Source organism: Zootoca vivipara, chromosome Z1 (genome assembly GCF_965207765.1).
Source record: "Zootoca vivipara chromosome Z1, rZooViv2.hap1.1, whole genome shotgun sequence".
NCBI lineage: Eukaryota > Metazoa > Chordata > Lepidosauria > Squamata > Lacertidae > Zootoca > Zootoca vivipara.
Window position 1 is genome coordinate 61,202,250 of NC_142583.1, and position 21,662 is coordinate 61,223,911.

Genomic DNA, 21,662 nt, shown 5'->3' on the forward strand with positions numbered 1-21,662 from the left:
CATTACATGCTCTGTGAGTCAACAGAGCAAAACATCTACCGGTACAGCGGTACCTCTACTTACGAATTTAATGCGTTCCGAACGCACATTTCTAAGTAGAAAAAAATTGTAAGTCGAATCCCATAGGAATGCATTGGGAGAAAAAAATTGTAAGTCGAAGCAACCCTATCTGAAAATTCGTAAGTAGAAAAAATCCTATCTAAACTGCATTCAAGATGGTGGACGGAGCTCAATTCGTAAGTAGAAACATTCGTAAGTAGAGTTATTTGTAGGTAGAGGTACCACTGTACGTGAGTTTTTATTGTCTCCTCCTCCCTGGGCTTTTTTCTGAAGATATACGACTTCCTCCCCCCTTAACGGCACCACTTCTTAACTTCTCTTTTGCAAAACCAATAGAAGCAAGGGGAAAAGGAAGAAATATCAGGTGTCAGCATTATTTCTTGCACAGTACAGACTCCTTCCTTGACACCATCTGCTTGGGGGCAGCATAGCAAAACAACAACAAACCACACACACACACACACACACACACACACACACACACCACTCACACAAGGAAGACCATCAGTGTTACTGCATGGGGGTAGGAAATGAGCCCTTAACAGATGCTACAAGCAGTATATTTTGCAACAGAGAAGATGCAGCAGCCAGCAACATGAGAGGAAGTTAATTGTGGTATTAGCACTATGGATTAGCTATATTGAATTAGACTTCCCAGGCTCCGGGAGAACATTATTTTGCTTCCAGCTTTGCTTTGGCTCAGATAGGGAAGGTCTGTAGCTCCATGGCAGAGCTTCTGCTTTCCAGGCTGAAAATCCCAGGTTTAATCCTTGGCATCTCTAGGTATGGCTGGGAAAGACTTTCAGCCTGAAAACCTGGACAGCTACTGCCAGTCAATGTAGACAATACTGAACGAGATGGACCAGTATAAAAAAAATGCCAGTGTTCCTGGACGTTCCTCAATTCAGCATTTTATTTTCAGAGATGCCTTCTTCAAAAGTCACCTGGGGGGGGGGGGGGGGTCAAAAAAGAGGATTGCCTGTTGAATCTCTGCTGGAAGGGTGTCCCATAGAATGGAACCATCCACACTAAATGCCGTACTTCTAATTGAGTCTATGTCATGGAATTGCTGGAAGCAGAGGGATGGTGGGAGGCACCAGCTGGGGACCCCCCCCTGGGGGGGAAGATGGCTCAGAGCCAGGGGATTGGTGGTGGGAAAATGATGAGCGGTCAGAGGGAGAAGAGGGAACAGACTGGGAGGAGGGAGGAGTTGTCGGAAGCTGAAGAGGAAACAGGGTTTAATGAGCAGGAGGAGTCTATGACAGAGGGCAGTCCAGAATCAGAGGCAGAAAGGAGGCTGGAGAGGGGGGGGGGCTAAGAGGCAGAGATGAGTCAGACTGGTGAAGAAGCCAGGGTGTCTCCACCACCTGCTGTGACCAGCTCCTCTCCACCTTGGTCTCCCAGAAAATGCAGATAAATGAAGGTCGGAACAAAGAGGGATAATATAACAGTCTTAGACTGCTGGGGAAGGAACTGCCTTAGAGAGTGGGAACTTCAGTCCTTGCAACTGTTTCATCGGGGCGAGACCTACTGCAAAGGGTTGCTGTGACCACTAGGAATGAGCTGGTTTGTTTCTTTGAATAAAGAGTTAACTTCACTGACATTGGGTGCTTTTTTGTTTCATTGCTGACCTACACCTGACTCCAGCTCATGACAGCCTAGTTGGTCCTCTAACATGGGGGCAAGGAACAGCACTCCTCCAGATGAATCAAGCTGGGGTATAGGGGCGCAGGTGCCCTGGGCCCATGTTTAGGGCCTTCTATATCAACACAAGAACTTTGAACTCAGACCAAGAGCATTTGGACAGCCAGTGCAGATGTTTTTGGCAGAGGTGTCCTATGGTGATGGTCATCTGCCCCCAATCAGTATTGCAGCCGCTCCATTCTGCACTAGCTGGAGATTCTGGACCAGGCCCTAAGGGCAGCCCCACACGGAGCAAATTGCATTAATCCAGACTTGAGGTTATCAGTGCATGGATGACAGTGGACAGGCTATCTCAATCCAGATAAAAGTGGAGATGGAATGACAGATGAGAATGGTTAGCTGTACAGTGGTACCTTGATTTATAAACAAAATTGGTTCCGGAAGTCTGTACTTAACCTGGGGGCACTGTTATACAGTGGTTCCGCTCCTTCCTCCTGGGCCGTGTTCAGAAAGTGGTGGGGGGGGATGAGTGTTCAGACCCCTGGGCTCTCACTTGTGGGGTGCCTCAGGGTTCTGTCCTCTCCCCCATGCTTTTTAACATCTACATGCAGCCGCTGGGAGAGATCATCAGGGGGTTTGGGCTGGGTGTCCATCAGTATGCACTTGATACCCAGCTCTACCTCTCTTTCAAATCGGAACCAGTGAAGGCGGTGAAGGTCCTGTGTGAGTGCTTGGAGGCGGTTGGAGGATGGATGGCGGCTAACAGATTGAGATTGAATCCTGACAAGACAGAAGTACTGTTTGTGGGGGACAGGAGGCGGGCAGGTGTGGAGGACTCCCTGGTCCTGAATGGGGTAACTGTGCCCCTGAAGGACCAGGTGCGCACCTTGGGAGTCATTTTGGACTCACAGCTGTCCATGGAGGCGCAGGTAAATTCTGTGTCCAGGGCAGCTGTCTATCAGCTCCACCTGGTATGCAGGCTGAGACCCTACCTGCGGACTGTCTCACCAGAGTGGTACATGCTCTAGTTATCTCTCGCTTGGACTACTGCAATGCGCTCTACGTGGGGATACCTTTGAAGGTGACCTGAAAACTACAACTAATCCAGAATGCGGCAGCTAGACTGGTGACTGGGAGCGGCTGCCGAGACCACATAACACCGGTCTTGAAAGATCTACATTGGCTCCCAGTACGTTTCCGAGCACAATTCAAAGTGTTGGTGCTGACCTTTAAAGCCCTAAATGGCCTTGGTCCAGTATACCTGAAGGAGCGTCTCCACCTCCATCATTCTGCCCGGACACTGAGGTCCAGCACCGAGGGCCTTCTGGCGGTTTCCTCATTGCGAGAAGCCAAGTTGCAGGGAACTAGGCAGAGGGCCTTCTCGGTAGTGGTGCCCGCCCTGTGGAACGCCCTCCCATCAGATGTCAAAGAAAAAAACAGCTACCAGACTTTTAGAAGACATCTGAAGGCAGCCCTGTTTAGGGAGGCTTTTAATGTTTAATAGATTACTGTGTTTTATTTTTCTGTTGGAAGCCGCCCAGAGTGGCTGGGGAAACCCAGCCAGATGGGCGGGGTATAAATAATAAATTATTATTATTATTATTAACCGGAAGCATACTTAACCTGAAGAGAACATTCCCATTGAAAGTAATGGAAAATGGATTAATCCGTTCCAGACGGTCCGTGGAGTACTTAACCTGAAGCAAACTTTCCCTTTGAAAGTAATGGAAAGTGGGTTAATCTGTTCCAGTCAGGTCTGCAGAGTACTCAACCTGAAGCATACTTAACCCGAGCTATGAGTGTAATTGGTTCCGGAAGTCCGTACTTAACCTGAAGCGAACTTTCCCATTGAAAGTAATGGAAAGTGGATTAATCCGTTCCAGACAAGTCCAGAGTACTTAAACTGAAAATACTCAAACCGAGGCGTACTTAAACCGAGGTATGACTACTTAATAAAGGTTTTCCCCCCAGCATAAATGACTAAGAAATAGTACGGTTACAGTAAGATATCACAATCACTTAAATGCAGAGGTGACAAACAAAAGGAAGCACATGGTCACACAATGCACAATTGATCTGCAGAACTAATTTTGGCAGCAATGTTGCTATGGTCACTAGCATTAATGGGTTTTCAAAAAGACTTGACGGCGGCACCGAGGATAGCAAAATATTCATCAAGGCCATATTTTCATGCTGGAGTGCCAGCTTGGCCCAGCAACTGTGAGTGCCATGCAGGGTGCCGAAATCTACCTGACACCGAAATTTCAATGGGAATTTTGCACCTATATTTTCATGCCTCTAAGTACCTGAGTATGGGAAACCATTGTTGGAAGACAATGTTTAGGTACACCAGTGAGCCTGTGGTCCTCCACATGCCCTCCTGTCACTTTCTTATTGCTTATGGTCAAGGCAGCAGATTGGAGGAAGAAAATGCAGGTCCCAAGTATTCCAGGAAAACCATTGGTTCCTCCTGAATTGGTCTGGTATAAATCAAGGGTGCTGTACCTATGGCCACCCAGATGTTGTTGGACAACAACACCCGCTACCCCTGACTGTTGGTCATGCTGGCTGAAGCTTGATGGAAGCTGACGTCCAAGAACACTTGGAGGGCCAGTTTCCCCTTGCATTAGCCACTGGTCTAACCCAATGTACCCAGTTTCCCTGAAAATAAGACATACCCATAAAATAAGCCGTAGCAGGATTTCTAAGCATTTGTGCAATATAAGCCATACCCCAAAAATAAGGCGCAGTTCTGGAGGGCGCCAAGGAAGAGGCGAGGCTGGACGCGTAATAAAAATAAGACATCTCCTGAAAATAAGCCACTGTGTGTCTTCTTGAGGAAAAATAAATATAAGGCAGTGTCTTATTTTCGGGAAAACACGGTAGCAATGCATTGTATTCCTATTTGCATTCCACTGCATTCCATTCTTTTTTTTTTTTTTGCAGGGGGCAAGTTTCAAAAACAGTTTCTTGGGGGACGACTCACACAAGCAACGGCACGACTTCTTTGCTTTTATTCTGATGCTTTTGGTTTGTATTACTGCTGCTGCAAGAACCAACAGTGCAATTTCCATTTCTGGGGCTTGGGTGCCATTTTGTAAACCCCACAATGCCCTGAGCACAGTGTTATTCTGGGGGTTGTGGTGGTGGTGGGGAACGGGAGCCTACACAACCCCCCCAACCCCCCCAATCATTGTTAGCATCTTTTTGAGAGCAGAGAAAATTCTCAAAAAAAAAAAAAATTCTCCAAAGAAACTCTTCCAACAATCTTTGGCTCAACTGTGCTTTAAATAATATTTTATGGCAATCCTACCAGAGACAAAAACTAACAAATAAAAAAAATTACCAGTTCCATTTCTTAAAGTCCCTTGCTTATCAGTTCCTAATCCCAGGAAAGATGAGACTATAATGATCAGAATGGAGTGTTTGCTTTGCTTTTCATCACGGCGTCCTGTACTATCATCTCTGCCCAATGCTCCAACGCAGCCGTTTGCTTTAGTCCAGGCATCCCCAAACATCGGCCCTCCAGATGTTTTGGACTACAATTCCCATCTTCCCCGACCATTGGTCCTGTTAGCTAGGGATCATGGGAGTTGTAGGCCAAAACATCTGGAGGGCCACAGTTTGGGGATGCCTGCTTTAGTCCATGCTGTTTGACATTTCTTTGCTGACGAAAGAAACACAACCTCCTTGAAGCTCATGGAACACTTGTGAATGGGTCATTTCAGCACATACACACACAAAAAAAGGGGAAGTGGACATCTGAAAAAAGGAGGGATCTTTTCCCCTTCTTGCATAACTCCAGGCCAGGTAATGGGTGAGTGATCGGCCAGTGCAGGCAATCTCACGGGTGATTGTGGCTTGAAGGGGTCTGAAGGTGTATTGCTTGCACTCTCCTGACCTTCCTCTTATAGAGCCACAGACAAGAGCTCCAAGGGAAGGTGCCCTCATTTACTCCTATTGCTTTCAGAACAGAAGGTCACAGTGTTGAACTATGTAGGGGTGAAAACAGCTGACAGTCTCATATTCCCCCCCCCCCCGACGCCTGGGATGGTTAAATTAAAAAGCGGGGGTGAGCACAGAATTGACTGTCTGCAAATGAAACAGTTTATATTCTCACCAAGGTCTGAACATTCCATGAATAGTTATGGCTGGAACGTAACAGAAGCCAAGAACACATCAGATGCAAGGCAAGAGCACATACTGTTCCTCCAATAGATATATTATGAATGGGTCTGGTGCCCTGGCCAGGTAACTCTGTCCTACTGCTGGCAAGAGAGTCCACTGGCATTGCCATAATTTCCCCTCAGCTGGCTGGAGCTATTGGCACCTATGGCACATGCTGGGAAAGAATCGAAAACTACATGGTGCTGTGGATGCCTAGCAACCACTCCACATATTTGCTGTGAAGAGGTGGTGCTTACCTAAGAACCATTCCCACCTCTCCTGGGACTAGCACAGTGCAAAGGAGGGTGTAAGAAGTTCAGGCAGCAGAAATGGGAGATAGGTCTGAATAGAGGGTGTGAGGATGGACAGCAATAAGTGAAAAGCTCTCAAACCCGGGTACAAGTAAATACCACTTCTTGTTCAGCTGTGGTTTTAAGATTTCATCTGTATACAAAACTTCTAGAATGCTATTTGAAACGCTTTCATACGGAGAAGATTCCCATCTTATTCGTTTCGTATCTCCCCACAAGTTGAAACATGCAGGCTGCCCTCTGGTGATTTCATACTTGAGATGGGGGAGAATTTGGATTTGGCTTGAATTTAAGGACAAACTCAGCCAATTTGCACATCCCCAAACAGTACAAGAAGCAAAACGCAGTCACCCTTCGAAGTTTGCAGCTTTCTGAATTTTGCAAAGTAGTTCTCCAGCCAAGAAGTGCAAATACTGGGGTAAAGTGTCAATAAAAAGATTTTAGTGAAAACAAAATACAAAAATGCAGAACTTTCAGGGGAGCTGCACAGCAAAAATGTGTGCATCAGGCAGAATTGCATCGCAACATGTGTATATTAGGAGGAGAAATTCACATTAATCGCCACTGAATTTTCATGAGGACTTCTTTTTAAAAGGGGGGGGGGAATCACAAAGTGATATAGAAATGTGGAGAACAGAATTGCAATGAAGCCTGGAAAAAGGAGAAATGGAGAGAAATGGAAACTGTCAGAATTGCCCTTCTCCACCCCGTAGGGATGGCAAGGGATGCTAACAGGATTTCTTGGGCCTGGTGCACGGTATACGGATTGGGTCCGCTGCACCTATTAACAGGCTCTGCTGCTTATGTACATATATTATCGTAACCTAGCCTACCTCGCAGGGACCCAGGTGGCGCTGTGGGATAAACCACAGAGTCTAGGGCTTGCTGATCAGAAGGTCGGCGGTTCGAATCCCTGCAACGGGGTGAGCTCCCGTTGCTCGGTCCCAGCTCCTGCCCACCTAGCAGTTCGAAAGCACATCAAAGTGCAAGTAGATAAATAGGGACCGCTCCGGCGGGAAGGTGAATGGCGTTTCCGTGCGCTGCTCTGGTTCGCCAGAAGCAGCTTTGTCATGCTGGCCACATGACCCGGAAGCTGTCTGCGGACAAACGCCGGCTCCCTCGGCCTATAGAGCGAGATGAGCACTGCAACCCCAGAGTCGGACACGACTGGACCTGATGGTCAGGGGCCCCTTTACCTTTACTTAGCCTACCTCACAGGGCTGTTAAAAGGGGAAGGTGGGGAAAATAAACACATCCTTGAGCTCCTGGGTGGAAAAGCAAGATGCAAATATATGCCAGACGTGACCACTTAACATAAGAACCTAAGAAGAGTCTGGAGAATGAGGCCAGTGGTCCATCTGTTCCAGCATCTTGTTCTCACAGTGGCCAACCAGACGCCTGTGGAATGTTTGCAAGCAGGACATCAGCACGACAACACTCTCCCACCTATGATTCATAGCAAATGGTATTCAGAGGCCTACTGCCTCCGACAGCAGATGTAGACTATAGCCATCATGTCTAGGAGCCATTGATATCCTTGTCCTCCATGAATTTGTCTAATCCTCTTTCAGAGCCATCCAGGTTGGTGGCCGTCAATGCCTCCTGTGGAAGAGAGTTCAGTAGTTTAACTATGGGCTGCTTGCAGAAGTACTTTATTTTATCTGCCCTGAAGACTCCAACACTCAACTTCATTGGATGCCCACAAGTTCTAGCTTTATGAGATAGAGAGAACAACGTTTCTCTAGCTTCCACTTTCTCCGTGCCATGCACAATGGTAAAACTTCTATCACACAGTCTCTCTTCTAAACCAAACAACCTCTGAACGCCGCAACTTTTCTTCACGGGAGACTGGCTCCACCCCCTTGATCATTTTGGTCCCCCTTTTCTGAACCTTTTCAAACTCTACAATAAACTTTTTTGAAGCAAGGCAACCAAAACAGTACATAGTATTCCAAATGTGGTCACACCATAGATTTGTATTCTAGTGTTATGAGATTGACTGTTTTACAATAAAGTTCCTTTTCCTAATGATCCCTAACATGCAATTTGCCCTTTTCACAGCTGCTTCACACCTGGTCAACATCTTCATCAGGCTGTCCACTATGACCCCAAGGCCTCCTTCGTAGTCAGTCACTGCCAGTTCAGACCCCATGCGCGTAAATGTGAAATTAAGATTTTATTTTATTTTTGCCCTGGCATCATCACTTTACACTTGCTTACACTGAATTGCATTTGCCATTTTCCCGCCCATTCACTCAGTTTGGAGAGGTCCCTTTTGGACCTTTTTGCAATCTCTTTTTGTTTTAGTGACCTTGAACAATCCTGTATTATCAGCAAACATGGCTGCCTCATGGCTCACCCCAATTCTAGATTGTTTATGAACAAGTTAAAAAGCACAGGTCCCAGTACTCATCCTTGGGGGTCCTCCACTTTCTACAGCTTTACAGTCAGAGAACTGTCCATTTACTCCTGTTCTCTGCTTTCTGCAATTTTCTGTTCTGAATCTTGAATGATCTAGATAGATGGTTGATCTAGAGCAGGCATCCCCAAACTTTGGCCCTCCAGATGTTTTGGACTACAATTCCCATCATCCCTGACCACTGGTCCTGTTAGCTAGGGATCATGGGAGTTGTAGGCCAAATACTACCTTGCTGAGAGATGGTAGGTTAAGTACTGACTCATAATTGTTCAGATATGGCAGATCAAAAGCCATTTTTCACAGGAGAGTCTGGAAAATCACCTTGGCATTATGCCCTACTTCAAGGAGTTATTTATTACAACTGTGCCCAACAAACCTAAGGCTCACTGGTTGTTCTCCAACGTTTCTCAATGGACAATGTCAAGGGGCCTACTTGAGATTTGCAGTAGGCTGCAAATCTCCCAAGAATATGGTCCATGCATTCATGCAACATCAACCAAAAACTATCCTTAGAAATCTGATAAGCAGGTGCTCTGAACCTTTTTTACTTCAATTCCACAAGCAAACTTCACCTAAGATGACGTTGGACATGAACAACGGGAAACAAAAGTAATTCTTGACGAGGCTAAAATTTCTGATGGCAATTTCACATACCCTTCAGAGGTAGCCACTGAATTTTCCCTGAATCAAAAATGGAAACAACTTTGGAAGGCAAAGATACCTTCAGGTTTTTCAAAGGCCACACTTGTGACAAAGAGGTCTGTCTGAAATAGTTCGTCACAAAACCCACAACTGCAACCCTGCACAATGTGCCCAAGCCCCAGAAGGCCAGTTTTCAGTGGCATGTAAAAGCACAATTTGTCCTTTTGACAAATGATTGACATGTGTGATGCAATGTGCCCAACCCCCCTCCCAAATGCCTCGCCACATGCCGAGCGGCCATAGGAAACTGGCTCGCAGCCATTGATTTATCTTCACCTCTTCAAAGGTTCCCAAAGGCAATAAACTGAATGAGAGAAGTATAAGGTTAGCAGTGAAGCATTCATCAAAGCCCCCCCCCCTGACCTGAGGCAGGTTCCTATGTACATCTCCCCCCACCTCCCACAACTCCATATATTGATGACCGAGTGTTTCCCGGATCCTGGCAAAAAGACCTCCTGTTGTTCTCAGAACTGATGCATATAAATATTTTACAATTCTGTGCACTCAAGGATGAACTGCCTCTGATCTTGAAGGTTCATTAGCCAAGATAGCTAAGTGGAACCTCTGAATGCAAAAGCACGGTGCCTTGGAATACCAGGTGTTGGAGGCAATCAAGGTGGGAAGGTTTTTGCTCTTACTTGTGGGTTTCCAGGAAACATCTGTTTAGCCGTTACAGGAAACGGGATACTATAGAACAGAGAGAACCTTGGTCTGGTCGGTCCAGCAGGGCTCTGCTAATGTTCTTATACCCTGCAATCTTGTCATTTCTTCTCTTTGGTAGCACAGATTTCCCTCCTCCATGACCACCAGCTGAGCTGAGACACACATGCATGCACACACACGCCCAGTGAAAATCCCACACATTGATTGGAAGCGCTACATTCCAGGAAAGGAGTGGGGGAACAAGTTTGAAGACATTTTATGCGGCAGGTGAATGGAGCTGCAGAAGAGGAGCAAGCAAGCAAGCAGAAGCCACATTGCCCCCCCCCAATGTTAACAGGGAAAGAATCAGGTGTGTGTACTTCAATCCCTATTTGGCTCATCAGACATCTTTCAATTCTAACAGCTGGACCTCTAGCCCTCTTCCACGCTAAAGCGGAACCAAGTGTTCTTGGTTTGCCAGCATCCCTGGTGCTTGACGGATTTTGCTGGCACTGATGCACAGTAATTTTAAAATAATTAACCCTATAGGAGCCGTTAAAAAATGTCCAGTTGCGGGTTGCATACCGGAGAAGAAAAACTCAGTAACCGTGCAACAACAAATCAAGGATAAATAAAACCAGCCTAGCAAGCGTTGGCGTCTTTTATTGTTGCTTGCCCTTTGTTTCCGAATTTCTATTCAAAACACAACAGCTCTTCTTCCTCGCAGCCCCAAACCTTTCAGAAAAGACTCTGAAAGCGGGGAGCAGGGGGGGGGGGAGGAGAGAAAAGGCAATGACAATGACAAACTGCACCTACCTTTGCGGAAACTAAAACACCGCTTGATTCTCCTGTAGGTAGTTTTGGGAACAAAGGGGGACGATGCTAAGGCACCTGAGGCCCGGACCCCCGTATTCCTGTCTTCAGGCATCATGCAGGCCAGAGAATTAGTCACAACCGAAAAGCATGTGCTAAAACCCACTTCTAGATGGCACACCGCAATCCATCGTTTACATTTATCACAATTTTCAGTGGCATCTCCTCCCCGAGCTTCCTAAATTCTGATCTTCCCGGTCTTGGTGGAATGTGCCCAGTGAGCTCTTTAAAGGAGATATGGTATCGCCCCTTCTTTGCTAGTGATTTCAGGTAGTTTCCTTTCCTTCTTCCCTGCTCCTCGAGCTTGCAAAAAATGTCATTTCCCGTTGAATGGCTACAATGCCGCGTCCTGACAAGAGACTTTCAACGTAAAGGTATATCGCCCACGAAAGGTGCCTCGTGGGGGGGGGTCCTCGTGGCAGGGTTTGGCGCGGGGAATCGGTGCTCCTTCCCAGCTGGAACCGTATAGGGTGGAGCAAATGCGGAAGGCAGGGCATAGATTCCACTGGGATAGGTCAGCAAATAGCAACGCAGGAGCAGAACATGAGAACAATGACCAAAAACAGGGGCCCCAAAGAATTGCCTTGGATGCTCCTCGCCGGCTCCTTTTTATCTCCGCAAATGGGGTGGACACACAAAAATGATGACAGCATCTCCCAAAAGGCTACATTTGTCCATTACGGACGCTCTTCAAAGGGCTTCTTCTTTCCCCAATTATTATGCAAGGAAACGCCTCCCCTTCTGATAGTCTGGATGATTTGTTGCCTTCCTCCTGCTCCCTCGACACCCCGCGGCAAACGCATCAGTCCGGCGGCATCAGCAGCAGCTGAGAAGCTCAGCAGCTGAGCAGCACTGCCACCAAGTTCCTGGGAATCTGCTGAGGAATACACGCCTCCCGCAAGATATGCCCATGCCAACTGTTCTCAGTGGCAAGTGTTTCAAACGCTGCTGCTGCTGCTGCTGCTTCTCCTACTACTGCCGTAGTGCCTTCTGCTCAAGCCCTTTGCACGAATGCAGCAGGTGCAAGCAAAACAATGTGAGGGAGGCAAAGGGAGCTTGCACGGTTTCTACAAGGTTGATTTCTCTCTCTCTCTCTCTTTTCTTTTTTTAATGTTGACTTTGAGTTGACTTCAAACAACAGTCACGTGGGGCAGTTTAAGAGCCCTTCTGCCTCTCACATGAGCGTCTTTCTTCCCTCCTGCTCCAGCCCCATTAATCTTTCCTTCGTCCCTTCCAGTTCCATGCTATTTCTACTTTCATGCTGAGTAATCAAAGCCCGTTTCAACAGCCAAGGCAAAGAAGAAGAAAAAAAGGCCACCTTTCAAATCCAACCAGAAAAGGAGTTTAACTCACCGACAAACATCTGGGGAATTGGATTTTGTTTCTGTGTGTGTGTGTGTGTGTGTGTGTGTGTGTGTGTGTGTGTGTGTGTGTTTCTCTGTGCGTTTTCTATTTAATTTTTTTCATAAGCAATGCGAGCCCAGGAGAGTCTTTCTCTCTCGACCCCCTGCCCCCACTGTGCTACTGCAAGTTTAATAAAGCAGTTAATAATTTGCAGGGCTGCCTGTTCAGTTAGCTCTGCCGCTGCACAAGGCCTCCCAGAAGGCTGACTCCAAATATTAGAGCAGGAGTAGCCAGCACGGTGCCCTTCAGATGCTGTTGGACTACCACTTTGAGGATCACGGGCCATGCTTTCTGCGGCTGATGGGAACTGTAGTCTGGCAAATGTCAAGAGAGTATCACATTGCCCAAAGAACATGCACACACAGATCTTGTGTGTAGTGCTTTGAATACCAAGCGATGGTACATGCACACATTGAGTTTATTATTTCTTCTAGCTCTTTCCTCAGCCTTCCACTGCAAACCCAATATCACAAGTGACCTGCACAACATGTGACCCATCAAGGTCAAGTGCCGTCAGCCAAACAGCCATGGATGGCAACCCACAGCAGAAAGCTTGCTGTGTAAAAATTGGGGGATGGAAGAGGCTGGCTAGTCCCTGTCAGGCAACCAATAATTAATGCAAGGATGTGCTCCCCCCAGGTCTTGCTGGATCCCAACTCCCAGACGCCCCGACCAGCAAGGACAGTAAGTCAGGGATGATGGGAGTTGCAGTCTCACAACAACATCTAGAAGGCCACTGATTCTCCACCCCAGCATAACAGATCAAGTCATACAGTTCCAGCTTAATTGTAGACGTGAAAAAAGGTCAAAAGGCGGAACCTGTAGAGCATAAAGTAGCATCTTAAAAAAACTCTGATGCATGCGCACACAGAAAATAAGAATTTCCCTGCTGGATCAGCTCAAAGTCCATCTAGGACAGCAGTCTAAAGGTGATTAGCCAGATGCCTCTGACCACTTATACGGGCAGACGGCCTTCTCTGTTGTTTGTTCTCAGTATCTGTTATTTGGAAGCAAACAAATGGAGAAGAGGGAAACTAGCAGAAGGACATCAAGACCCAAAGCCCCACAGATGCCAACAATGCCTCTGCAACAATCTTACTGCCTCTGTAGGCAAAAGTTGCATATAACATTCAAGGGTAATCACCATGAATTGATCTATCTTCCATGAATTTTCCCAGTTGTTTTAAAAAGCCATCAAGGTCATCACCACATCCTATAGTAGAGAATGTTGCATGTTTAATACCCGTGTTTCTCATAAAATAAGACACCGTCTTATATTTATTTTTCCTCAAAAACCCCCACAGTGGCTTATTTTCGGGGTGTGTGTTATTTTTTTGAACGGGAGCCAGCAACAGCGCACTGCGCTGATCCCCGGCCCAGCGGGACCCGGTGAGAGCCGGCAGCAGCGCGCCGCACGGGACCCGGTGAGAGCCGGGAGAAGGAAATAAAAATGGCAAGGAGGCGCCCGATCAGCCCACCTCTCAGCTGATCGTCGGGAAGCCCCTGCAGTGAGGCAGCCGTGGGGGAAGCGCTGAGAGTACCCAGGAGCGCGGCTGCAGCGGCGGTGATCCCAGCAGCCGCGGAGGTGGCTGTGGGCACACGCCCAGCGCCAAAGCACGGCAGCGGTGGCAGCGAAGGAGACGGCCACTGCGAGTGGCATGAAAAGAAGAAGGCTGCCAGCAAGCACGCTGTTGCCTCTTGCCGGCTCTTCCGAAGGCACTTAAACGCCTTCCTTTCCTTGCCAGACCTGTTCCCCCACTACGGCTTATTTTTGGGGTATGTCTTATATTAAATCAACTCGTGAAAAGCCTGCCATGTCTTATTTTGTAGGTACATCTTATTTTATGAGAAACACGGTATGTGTTGTGTGGGAGAACAACTTCCTTTTCTCTGTCTTCATGCTACTGTCAATCATCTTAATTAAGGGAGGCTGTATTTGATCACAAGAGTGGGAATAAAATGTCTCTTTGCACTCTCACAGATATTTGGCACACACGAATGGCATCATTTTCTACATTGTTTTGGATGCTTCCCCTCCGTTAAAATTAATTGCACGATTAATTGTGTTAGTTTTGGCCAATTGCAGGTAGTGAGATGAACAATGCAAGTTTTAGCAGTAGCTGAACCGCAGCAGAAAGAGTGCTGAAAACGATGAAGTCAGGCTGGGGTTAAAATGTCTCCATACCAGATTTGTCTTCAGCCGTAATCATGCTGACAAACAAATGCACATGTGCAGTAGAGCAATCAAGCAGACAAGTGAGAAGGCCACACAGGCCTGCCTGCACTTTCTCTGTCATTGCCACAAGCAGACCACAGTGATGAGAAGGCGGCAGGATGATGGCCCAGGCAGGAGGCATGTGCAGGCAGACCCACAGAACAAGAGAGCTTGTGACCCAAGCAGGCCTTTTGGGGCTCTCTCCATCTCCACTGCCACCAGACCCGGGACAGGGGAAGAAGGTAGGTGGCCTTGGAATCTGTTTGCAACAAGTGCTGAGGATAACTGAATTGGAAAATGCTTTTGGCAAGACACAAAACATGTAAGCAAGGTTTGCAAGCTCAGCCCCAAACAATGCTCACAAATTCAAAAGGAGTGGACGGCACAAAGAACAGATAAGCAAATACTTCAAAGCAGACTTTCCTTGTGCACTCGGATACTTTTTAATGTGCCTAATGAAAGCCAGGCCTTCTGCCAACAGTTACCCATTATAACAGAACTCTAAAACCACTAAAAGCTTTTTGATTCAATACCTCTATTTGTATTGTGTTCAACCAATGGCTTCTCTCTACCCTTCTCCAAGATGGTGACTCACAGTGAGTTGCTAAAAGGGCTCTGGGCATTTAAAGAGACATTGAGTAGGCAGAATTCTAAGCAACATATAAGCCTGGACTTTTCAGACATTATTCTAGAGCCAAACAAACATGTATGGGGTGGGGGAACCTGCTTCTGTGATGCTTCTCCCGACGAGTTTATTTTACCCACGACACCTTGTGTTCTGGACGTAAAATTCAATACTACTAACCAATGAAGTTCACCAACAGGTGGTGCTAGACAAGCCTACCTTCATGAAGATGTAAAACTAATTTCTCCAATTGCACCTTGTGTTTCCACAGATGGTCCTTAAGGATGAAGTAAGGCCGCCACAAACATGCAGTAGCCACTTAGAATGTGGCCCCTTTTATGCATTGCTGTTTGGGACAATATATTATAAGGGAAAGGCAAAATGGTAGAGCATCTGCTTTGCATGCAGAAAGAAGGTCGCAGGTTCCATCCTCGACAGCTGGGCTTGAAGTCAGTGTCAACCAGCTAGCAATGCTGCCAAGGTAAAATGGCTCACCTGGCATCATTGTGGAATCAGGTGACTGACAGGTAAGCAGCCCCATCTCTCTCTCTCTCTCTCTCTCTCTCTCTCTCTCTCTCTCTCTCTCTCTCTCTCTCTCTCTCTCTCTCTCTGTGTGTGTGTGTGTGTGTGTGTAGATGCTAAGGATCCATCTATCTAACCCAACAGCCAAGTCTTATTCCCAACCTCTGGGCTATAGGACTGGAACTGAACTGGGAGGACTCAGATTCAAATTCCTGCTCAGCCATGAATCTCATGGGGTGACACTGGGTGGGTGAGTTGATCTCTAGTCAGCCTAACCTACACCCCAAGATTTCAGTGATGATAAAATGGGGAGCGAGAGCACACCATGTGTCGTCGTTGCTACCTTTCCTCGGAGGAGTTCAATATTATGCACATGGTCCCCCATCCATTGTATCCTCACAGCAACCCTGTAAGGTAGGTCAGCCTGGCCCAAGGGAATGTGAACTTCTGGTCTTAGTGCTTTAATTGTGTGTGTGTTTTTTTATTTTAAAAAAAATTGTATGAACTGTCATGCATTTCAACCGGCTTGTTTTACTGTATATTTCAATTGAGAATGTTTTAGTGCTCTGATGGAATTATTACTGCGCATTTCAATTATGCATGTTTTTATAATCGATTTTATATAGTTGTAGACCACTTAGAAGGCAGTTTGGCATGCAAGCAGTCTATTTAAAAATACATAAAGGATTTCATATGCTGCTGCCCTGAACTACTTCGTGGAAGAATGGGATAAAAATATAACAAAGAAGTCCTCGGTTTTAATGACTGCCAGAAGCGCTGCATCTACCTTTTGGCAGAGCAAGGTAGCAAATGCTGGGGGGGGGGGGGCAGGGAGGGGAAGAAAGTTGCTGGAGGACAGTGCAATAAGCTTCATTCCCAAAACAAGCCCGATGCCCTCAGATGTGGTAGAGGAGGGCACTGCCCTGCACTGATAGGGTTAAGATTCAACTGCCAATCCAGTTGGCTTACGTGTGTGAAACGAATAGGATGCCATCTTGTACTTTGCTGCTGGCAGCAAAATGCCTCAGGCCAGCCTTGACGAACTGCTTTGAGACTCGGCGACTTCATTTTCCTGGGACAGAAAACCCACTGAAACACCTACCCAAGTCGACAAAGGGCTCCTCCAAGCAACCTATTTTAATTGAGAATGTTTTAGTGCTCTGATGGAATGTCTTGTGTGAGTGCCTGGAGGCAGTTGGAGGAGGGATGGCGGTTAACAGATTGAGGTTGAATCCTCACAGGACTGAAGTACTGTTTCTGGGGGACAGAGCGGGTGGTTGTGGGGGACTCCCTGGTCCTGAATGGGATAACTGTGCCCTAACTGTGCCCTTGAAGGACCAGGTGCGCAGCCTGGGAGTCATTTTGGACTCACAGCTGTCCATGGAGGCGCAGGTCAATTCTGTGTTCAGGGCAGCTGTCTATCAGCTCCATCTGGTACGCAGGCTGAGACCCTACCTGCCTGCAGACTGTCTCACCGGAGTAGTGCATGCTCTGGTTATCTCCCGCTTGGACTACTGCAATGCGCTCTACGTGGGGCTACCTTTGAAGGTGACCCGGAAACTACAACTAATCCAGAATGTGGCAGCCAGACTGGTGACTGAGAGCGGCCGCCGGGACCACATAACACCAGTCCTGAGAGACCTACATTGGCTCCCAGTACGTTTCCGAGCACAATTCAAAGTGTTGGTGCTGACCTTTAAAGCCCTAAACGGCCTTGGTCCTGTATACCTGAAGGAGCGTCTAACCCCCATCATTCAGCCCGGACATTGAGATCCAGCACAGAGGGCCTTCTGGCGGTTCCCTCATTGCGAGAAGCAAACCTACAGGGAACCAGGCAGAGGACCTTCTCAGTAGTAGCACCCACCCTGTGGAACGCCCTCCCATCAGAGGTCAGAGAGATAAACAACTACCTGACATTTAGAAAATACCTAAAGGCAGCCCTGTTTAGGGAAGTTTTTAATCTGTGATATTTTAATGTATTTTAATGTGTGTTGGAAGCCGCCCAGAGTGGCAGAGGGGGGGGGGACCCAGCCAGATGGTCGGGGTATAAATAATAAATTATATTATTATTATTATTATTAATCAAACATTAATCCTGATTTGCTTGCACAAAGCTTACATGGAGGTTAGATTATATCCACTCTTTCCTGAGCATTCACTCGGATGTGTTTGCAGGGAGCTAATAATAATAATAATAATAATAATAATAATAATAATAATAATAATTTCATTATTTATACTCCGCCCATCTGGCTGGGTTCCCCCAGCCACTCTGGGTGGCTCCCAACAGAATATTAAAAACACGATAAAACATCAAACATTAAAAACTTCCCTAAACAGGGTTGCCTTCAGATGTCATCCAAAAGTCAGATCATTGTTTACTTCCTTGACAGCTGATGGGAGGGCATTCCACAAGGTGGGTGCCACTACCGAGAAGGCCCTCTGCCTGGTTCCCTGTAATCTCACTTCTCGCAGGGAGGGAACCTCGGAGCTGGAGCTTATCCAACACTGAGCTTTCCTTCTGGTTCGAGTGGAGGCTCTTTATCCATCCTGCAAATCATTTGCCCATTCCACACTTTTCAACGCATTTCCCTGTCACTTTCCTAACTGCAAAATGTATATTTCTTCTTAAACGTGGATGCGTTGCTCTAGGGAAACTGTGCTTTAATCCACTTTAATTGCACGAGCCTCAATTTCCCAGTGTGCCGTAGAATCCCTCCTGCGAAATCCTGCCCGCCTGGAGGCCCCCAAAACGCACGGAATGGGCTGCTAGCAACATGCCCCCTAAGAAACGAGTCATACTGCATACCAAACCAGAAAGGAATCGCTTCCACCGAGCCTGAGAACTACAGCAAGAATCTGACTTTCTGGAGAGAATTGAAGTTATTAAACTCTCAGTTGTAGGTCATTGCTGCTGGAGTGTAACATTCTTGGGGAGGGGGGGGGACTTTCCCTGCCTTTTTCTGCGCAGACATCAGATTCCTAGCAGAAGAGTGGAATGCATTTCATATGTGTTTCGGACCTCATTCAGCTGGTGTCTTCCCGCCTCCGCCTCCCGAGAGCATCCAAGACACAGCTGCAGACACATTGAAAGGTAGTCCTGGGCAGGGCTCCAGTTGAAACTGTGCCATAGGAAAGGACCACCAGCCAAGGGCTGAAATACCCTTCCTGAGCAAAACTTCATAGCCTTTAAATGCCGGGTAGGGAGTGTGCATGTTGTGCTGATCCTCATGGAGGCTCTGTTAACAATGATAATTTCCTACAGCCCCCCTAGGGTCTAATTGATAAGTGGAGAGGGTGATTTGCCAACAGTAAACATAGTTTTTTCCCCGGCTGCAACTCTGCTCTCCTCCTCTGCTGCAAAAACAATACAAAGCAAAGCCACTGAACTGCCAGACATTTATTTTCACAGCTAAACATCACTGGGAGCAAGCCAGAAATCTCTGTTTTATTTACTTTGACTCGGGTGCTCTATCAAGCCTAGTGGAATAGCCAGCATGCAAGTGGGAGTCCTTCCTTCTTGAAACCAGTTGGCTGCTACTGGGAGGTCAGGTCGCATAATGCAGAACCACATGGCCGGATGCAGACCTCTTCTTCCAAATGATACTCATATAACCCTGGAAACGGATGTCTTTTATTTATATCCCGCCTGCCTCCCAGTGAAGGACCAAGGAGGCTCGCAGCAGAAATTAAAACAGATACAATTAAAGGTAAAAGGTAAAGGACCCCTGGCAGTTAAGTCCAGTCGCAGACAACTCTGGGGTTGTGGTGCTCATCTCGCTTTAAAGGCCAAGGGTGCCAGCGTTTGTCCACAGACAGTTTTTCCGGGTCATATGGCCAGCATGACTAAGCCGCTTCTGGCGCAACGGAACACCGAAACCAGAACAACGCATGGAAATGCCGTTTACCTTCCCGCCGGAGTGGTACCTATTTATCTACTTGCACTTTTGGGTGTGCTTTCAAACTGCTAGGTTGGCAGGAGCTGGGACCGAGCAACGGGAGCTCACCCCAGTTTGGGGACTTGAACTGCTGACCTTCTGATCGGCAAGCCCAAGAGGCTCAGAAGTTTAGACCACGGCACCACCTTAGTTGACAATACAATTAAAAGCACACAATAAATCTAAACACGAAAAAGCAATTAAATAAGTAAGCCTAGTAAAAGCACGGAAAACACTTAAAACCATTTAAAAGCGTGCGCACGTGCGACATCCAGCCTCAGAAGATGCTGCTACAACAGCCAGTTAGCGGCCAAAGGTCTATTGCAAGAAAAAAGGCTTTGCTTGCTGGCGAATGGAAAGCAGTGAGGGGTCAGTTCCACTTCTGGGAGAAGCCACCATCTGGGAGTGGCTCTCTCTAGACTAGTGTTCTCGCCAAACAGGCCTGTGATAATGGTAAATGGATTTCACAACTGAAGTCCAGAAACTGCGGCTATTTTAGGAAGAAAATGCTGTGCTTTGCTGGCAATATAGAACAAGCATATACATGGCATCCAAATAAGTATGGCCCATTTTCTAGATTGCAAAGGAATATATACTTAGAAGTACGTGTAGAAGTGAGCTGTAGCAATGCAATCTCTAGTACCGCAAACCTCATGCACACACGGAATCAAATGAGAGGAGCTATTTTTCTCTGCCAAACGCCGGAGTTCTGCAATCCATTTGATTCATTTCACTTCCCCTTTTCACTGCTGCAAGACTCTCTGTCTGCTCCTCATCAAAACAGAACCATAGAATCTTGGAGCTGGGAGGGACCCAGGGATCATCTAGTCCAACCCCCTGCAATGCAGGAAATAAGCCATGTGCGTAATATAAAACAAGTCAATAAATCCACATATGTTACGGATGTACTCACCTCCTCCAAAAGGGGCCCATATAACCCTGCGGATAGACTTCACCCAGTCCTCCATGTCATTCTGAGTGCTTGCCATAAGGAGGTAGGTTTCATGGTTTGCTGTCATCCGCTCTCTGTCTCCGCCTATGAGAGAAGAGGGAACCTGCATTAAGGAACACTCGCACTTTGCAACCCAAATTCTCATATACAATCCAAAGTGGGTAGCAGTATGGTGTAGTGGTTAGAGTGCTGGACTAGAACCTGAGAGAGCAGGGTTCAAATCCCCACTCAGGCCCCACCTGCACTCTGTGGGGGAATGGTAGCTCCCTACAGGGCAGGTGCGTCCTCAGTCATGAACCTCACTGGGTGACACTGGGCCAGTCAGTGACTCTCGGTCTAATCTACCTCACAGGGTTGTTTTGAGAATGCAGTGAGGAGGGGGAGAGCCATTTTACGCCACCTTGAGCTTCTTGGAGGGAGTGTGGGATATAAATGTAATAAATGAGAACAAAAATAACAGAAGCAGACTATCGCAGATCAGAAAATACAGATATAATAATAGAATTGTGGAATTGGGAAGGCATCCCAGAGTTATCTAGTTCAACCCTTTGCAATGCAGAAATCTTTTTGCCCAATGTGGGGCTCGATCCCACAACCTTGAGATTAAAAGTCTCATGTTCTACCCACTGAGCTAATCCCAGGTTCAGATAGCACAGTTCATTAAGAACAGATTAAACTCTTCTCAGTATGAAAAAGTAAATACACTTAGAACAGTAAAAAAACAAACAAACAAGAAAACCCTTTTGGTTTTGCTGCAAGAAGCTATCGCAGCGCCCTCTCTGGAAATGAAGTCAATGGGGTTCTCAGTCCCTTTTGGCTTAAATACAGGTGTGTGTGAGGTGTGTGTTTGAATCTGGAGGTGGAAACAGGGTGGCGATTGTGGTGGCGAAAGTGGTGTTGCATATAATGAATCTTCTATTGCATATAATGAAACTTCACATATTTAGGCCTCTCCTAAATGGAAGATATTGGAGTACTCCAAGCATTTGCCCATGTATGTGCACAGAAAATAGCAGATCTTTTTGAAAGGAGATCTGCATTAATAATTGCAGTGCACACCAAACTATTATTACTGTATAATTATAGGATTATGGTATAATCTTATAAAGTTATATAATCTTGGAAGGGGCATGGCTGCAATGACCACGAAAGGACCCTGCCCTTTTGAATTTGGACTTTGTAACTTAC

At 46.8% G+C, this 21,662-nt stretch overlaps 1 protein-coding gene across 6 annotated transcripts in view; it reads right to left on the reverse strand.

The window, feature by feature from the left end:
* The window catches only part of ARHGAP24 (Rho GTPase activating protein 24), a 348,183-nt gene that overhangs the window by 40,814 nt on the left and 285,707 nt on the right, over positions 1–21,662 (reverse strand). For 5 of the 6 annotated variants that reach the window (XM_035112152.3, XM_035112151.3, XM_060278415.2 and 2 more), the window contains one exon: positions 20,436–20,558. In XM_035112152.3, the coding sequence (XP_034968043.1) occupies positions 20,436–20,558 (123 nt within the window). Of the gene's footprint in view, positions 1–10,761; positions 15,180–20,435; positions 20,559–21,662 lie in introns of those variants that run through there. The other variant, XM_035112154.3, reaches the window with a different exon arrangement.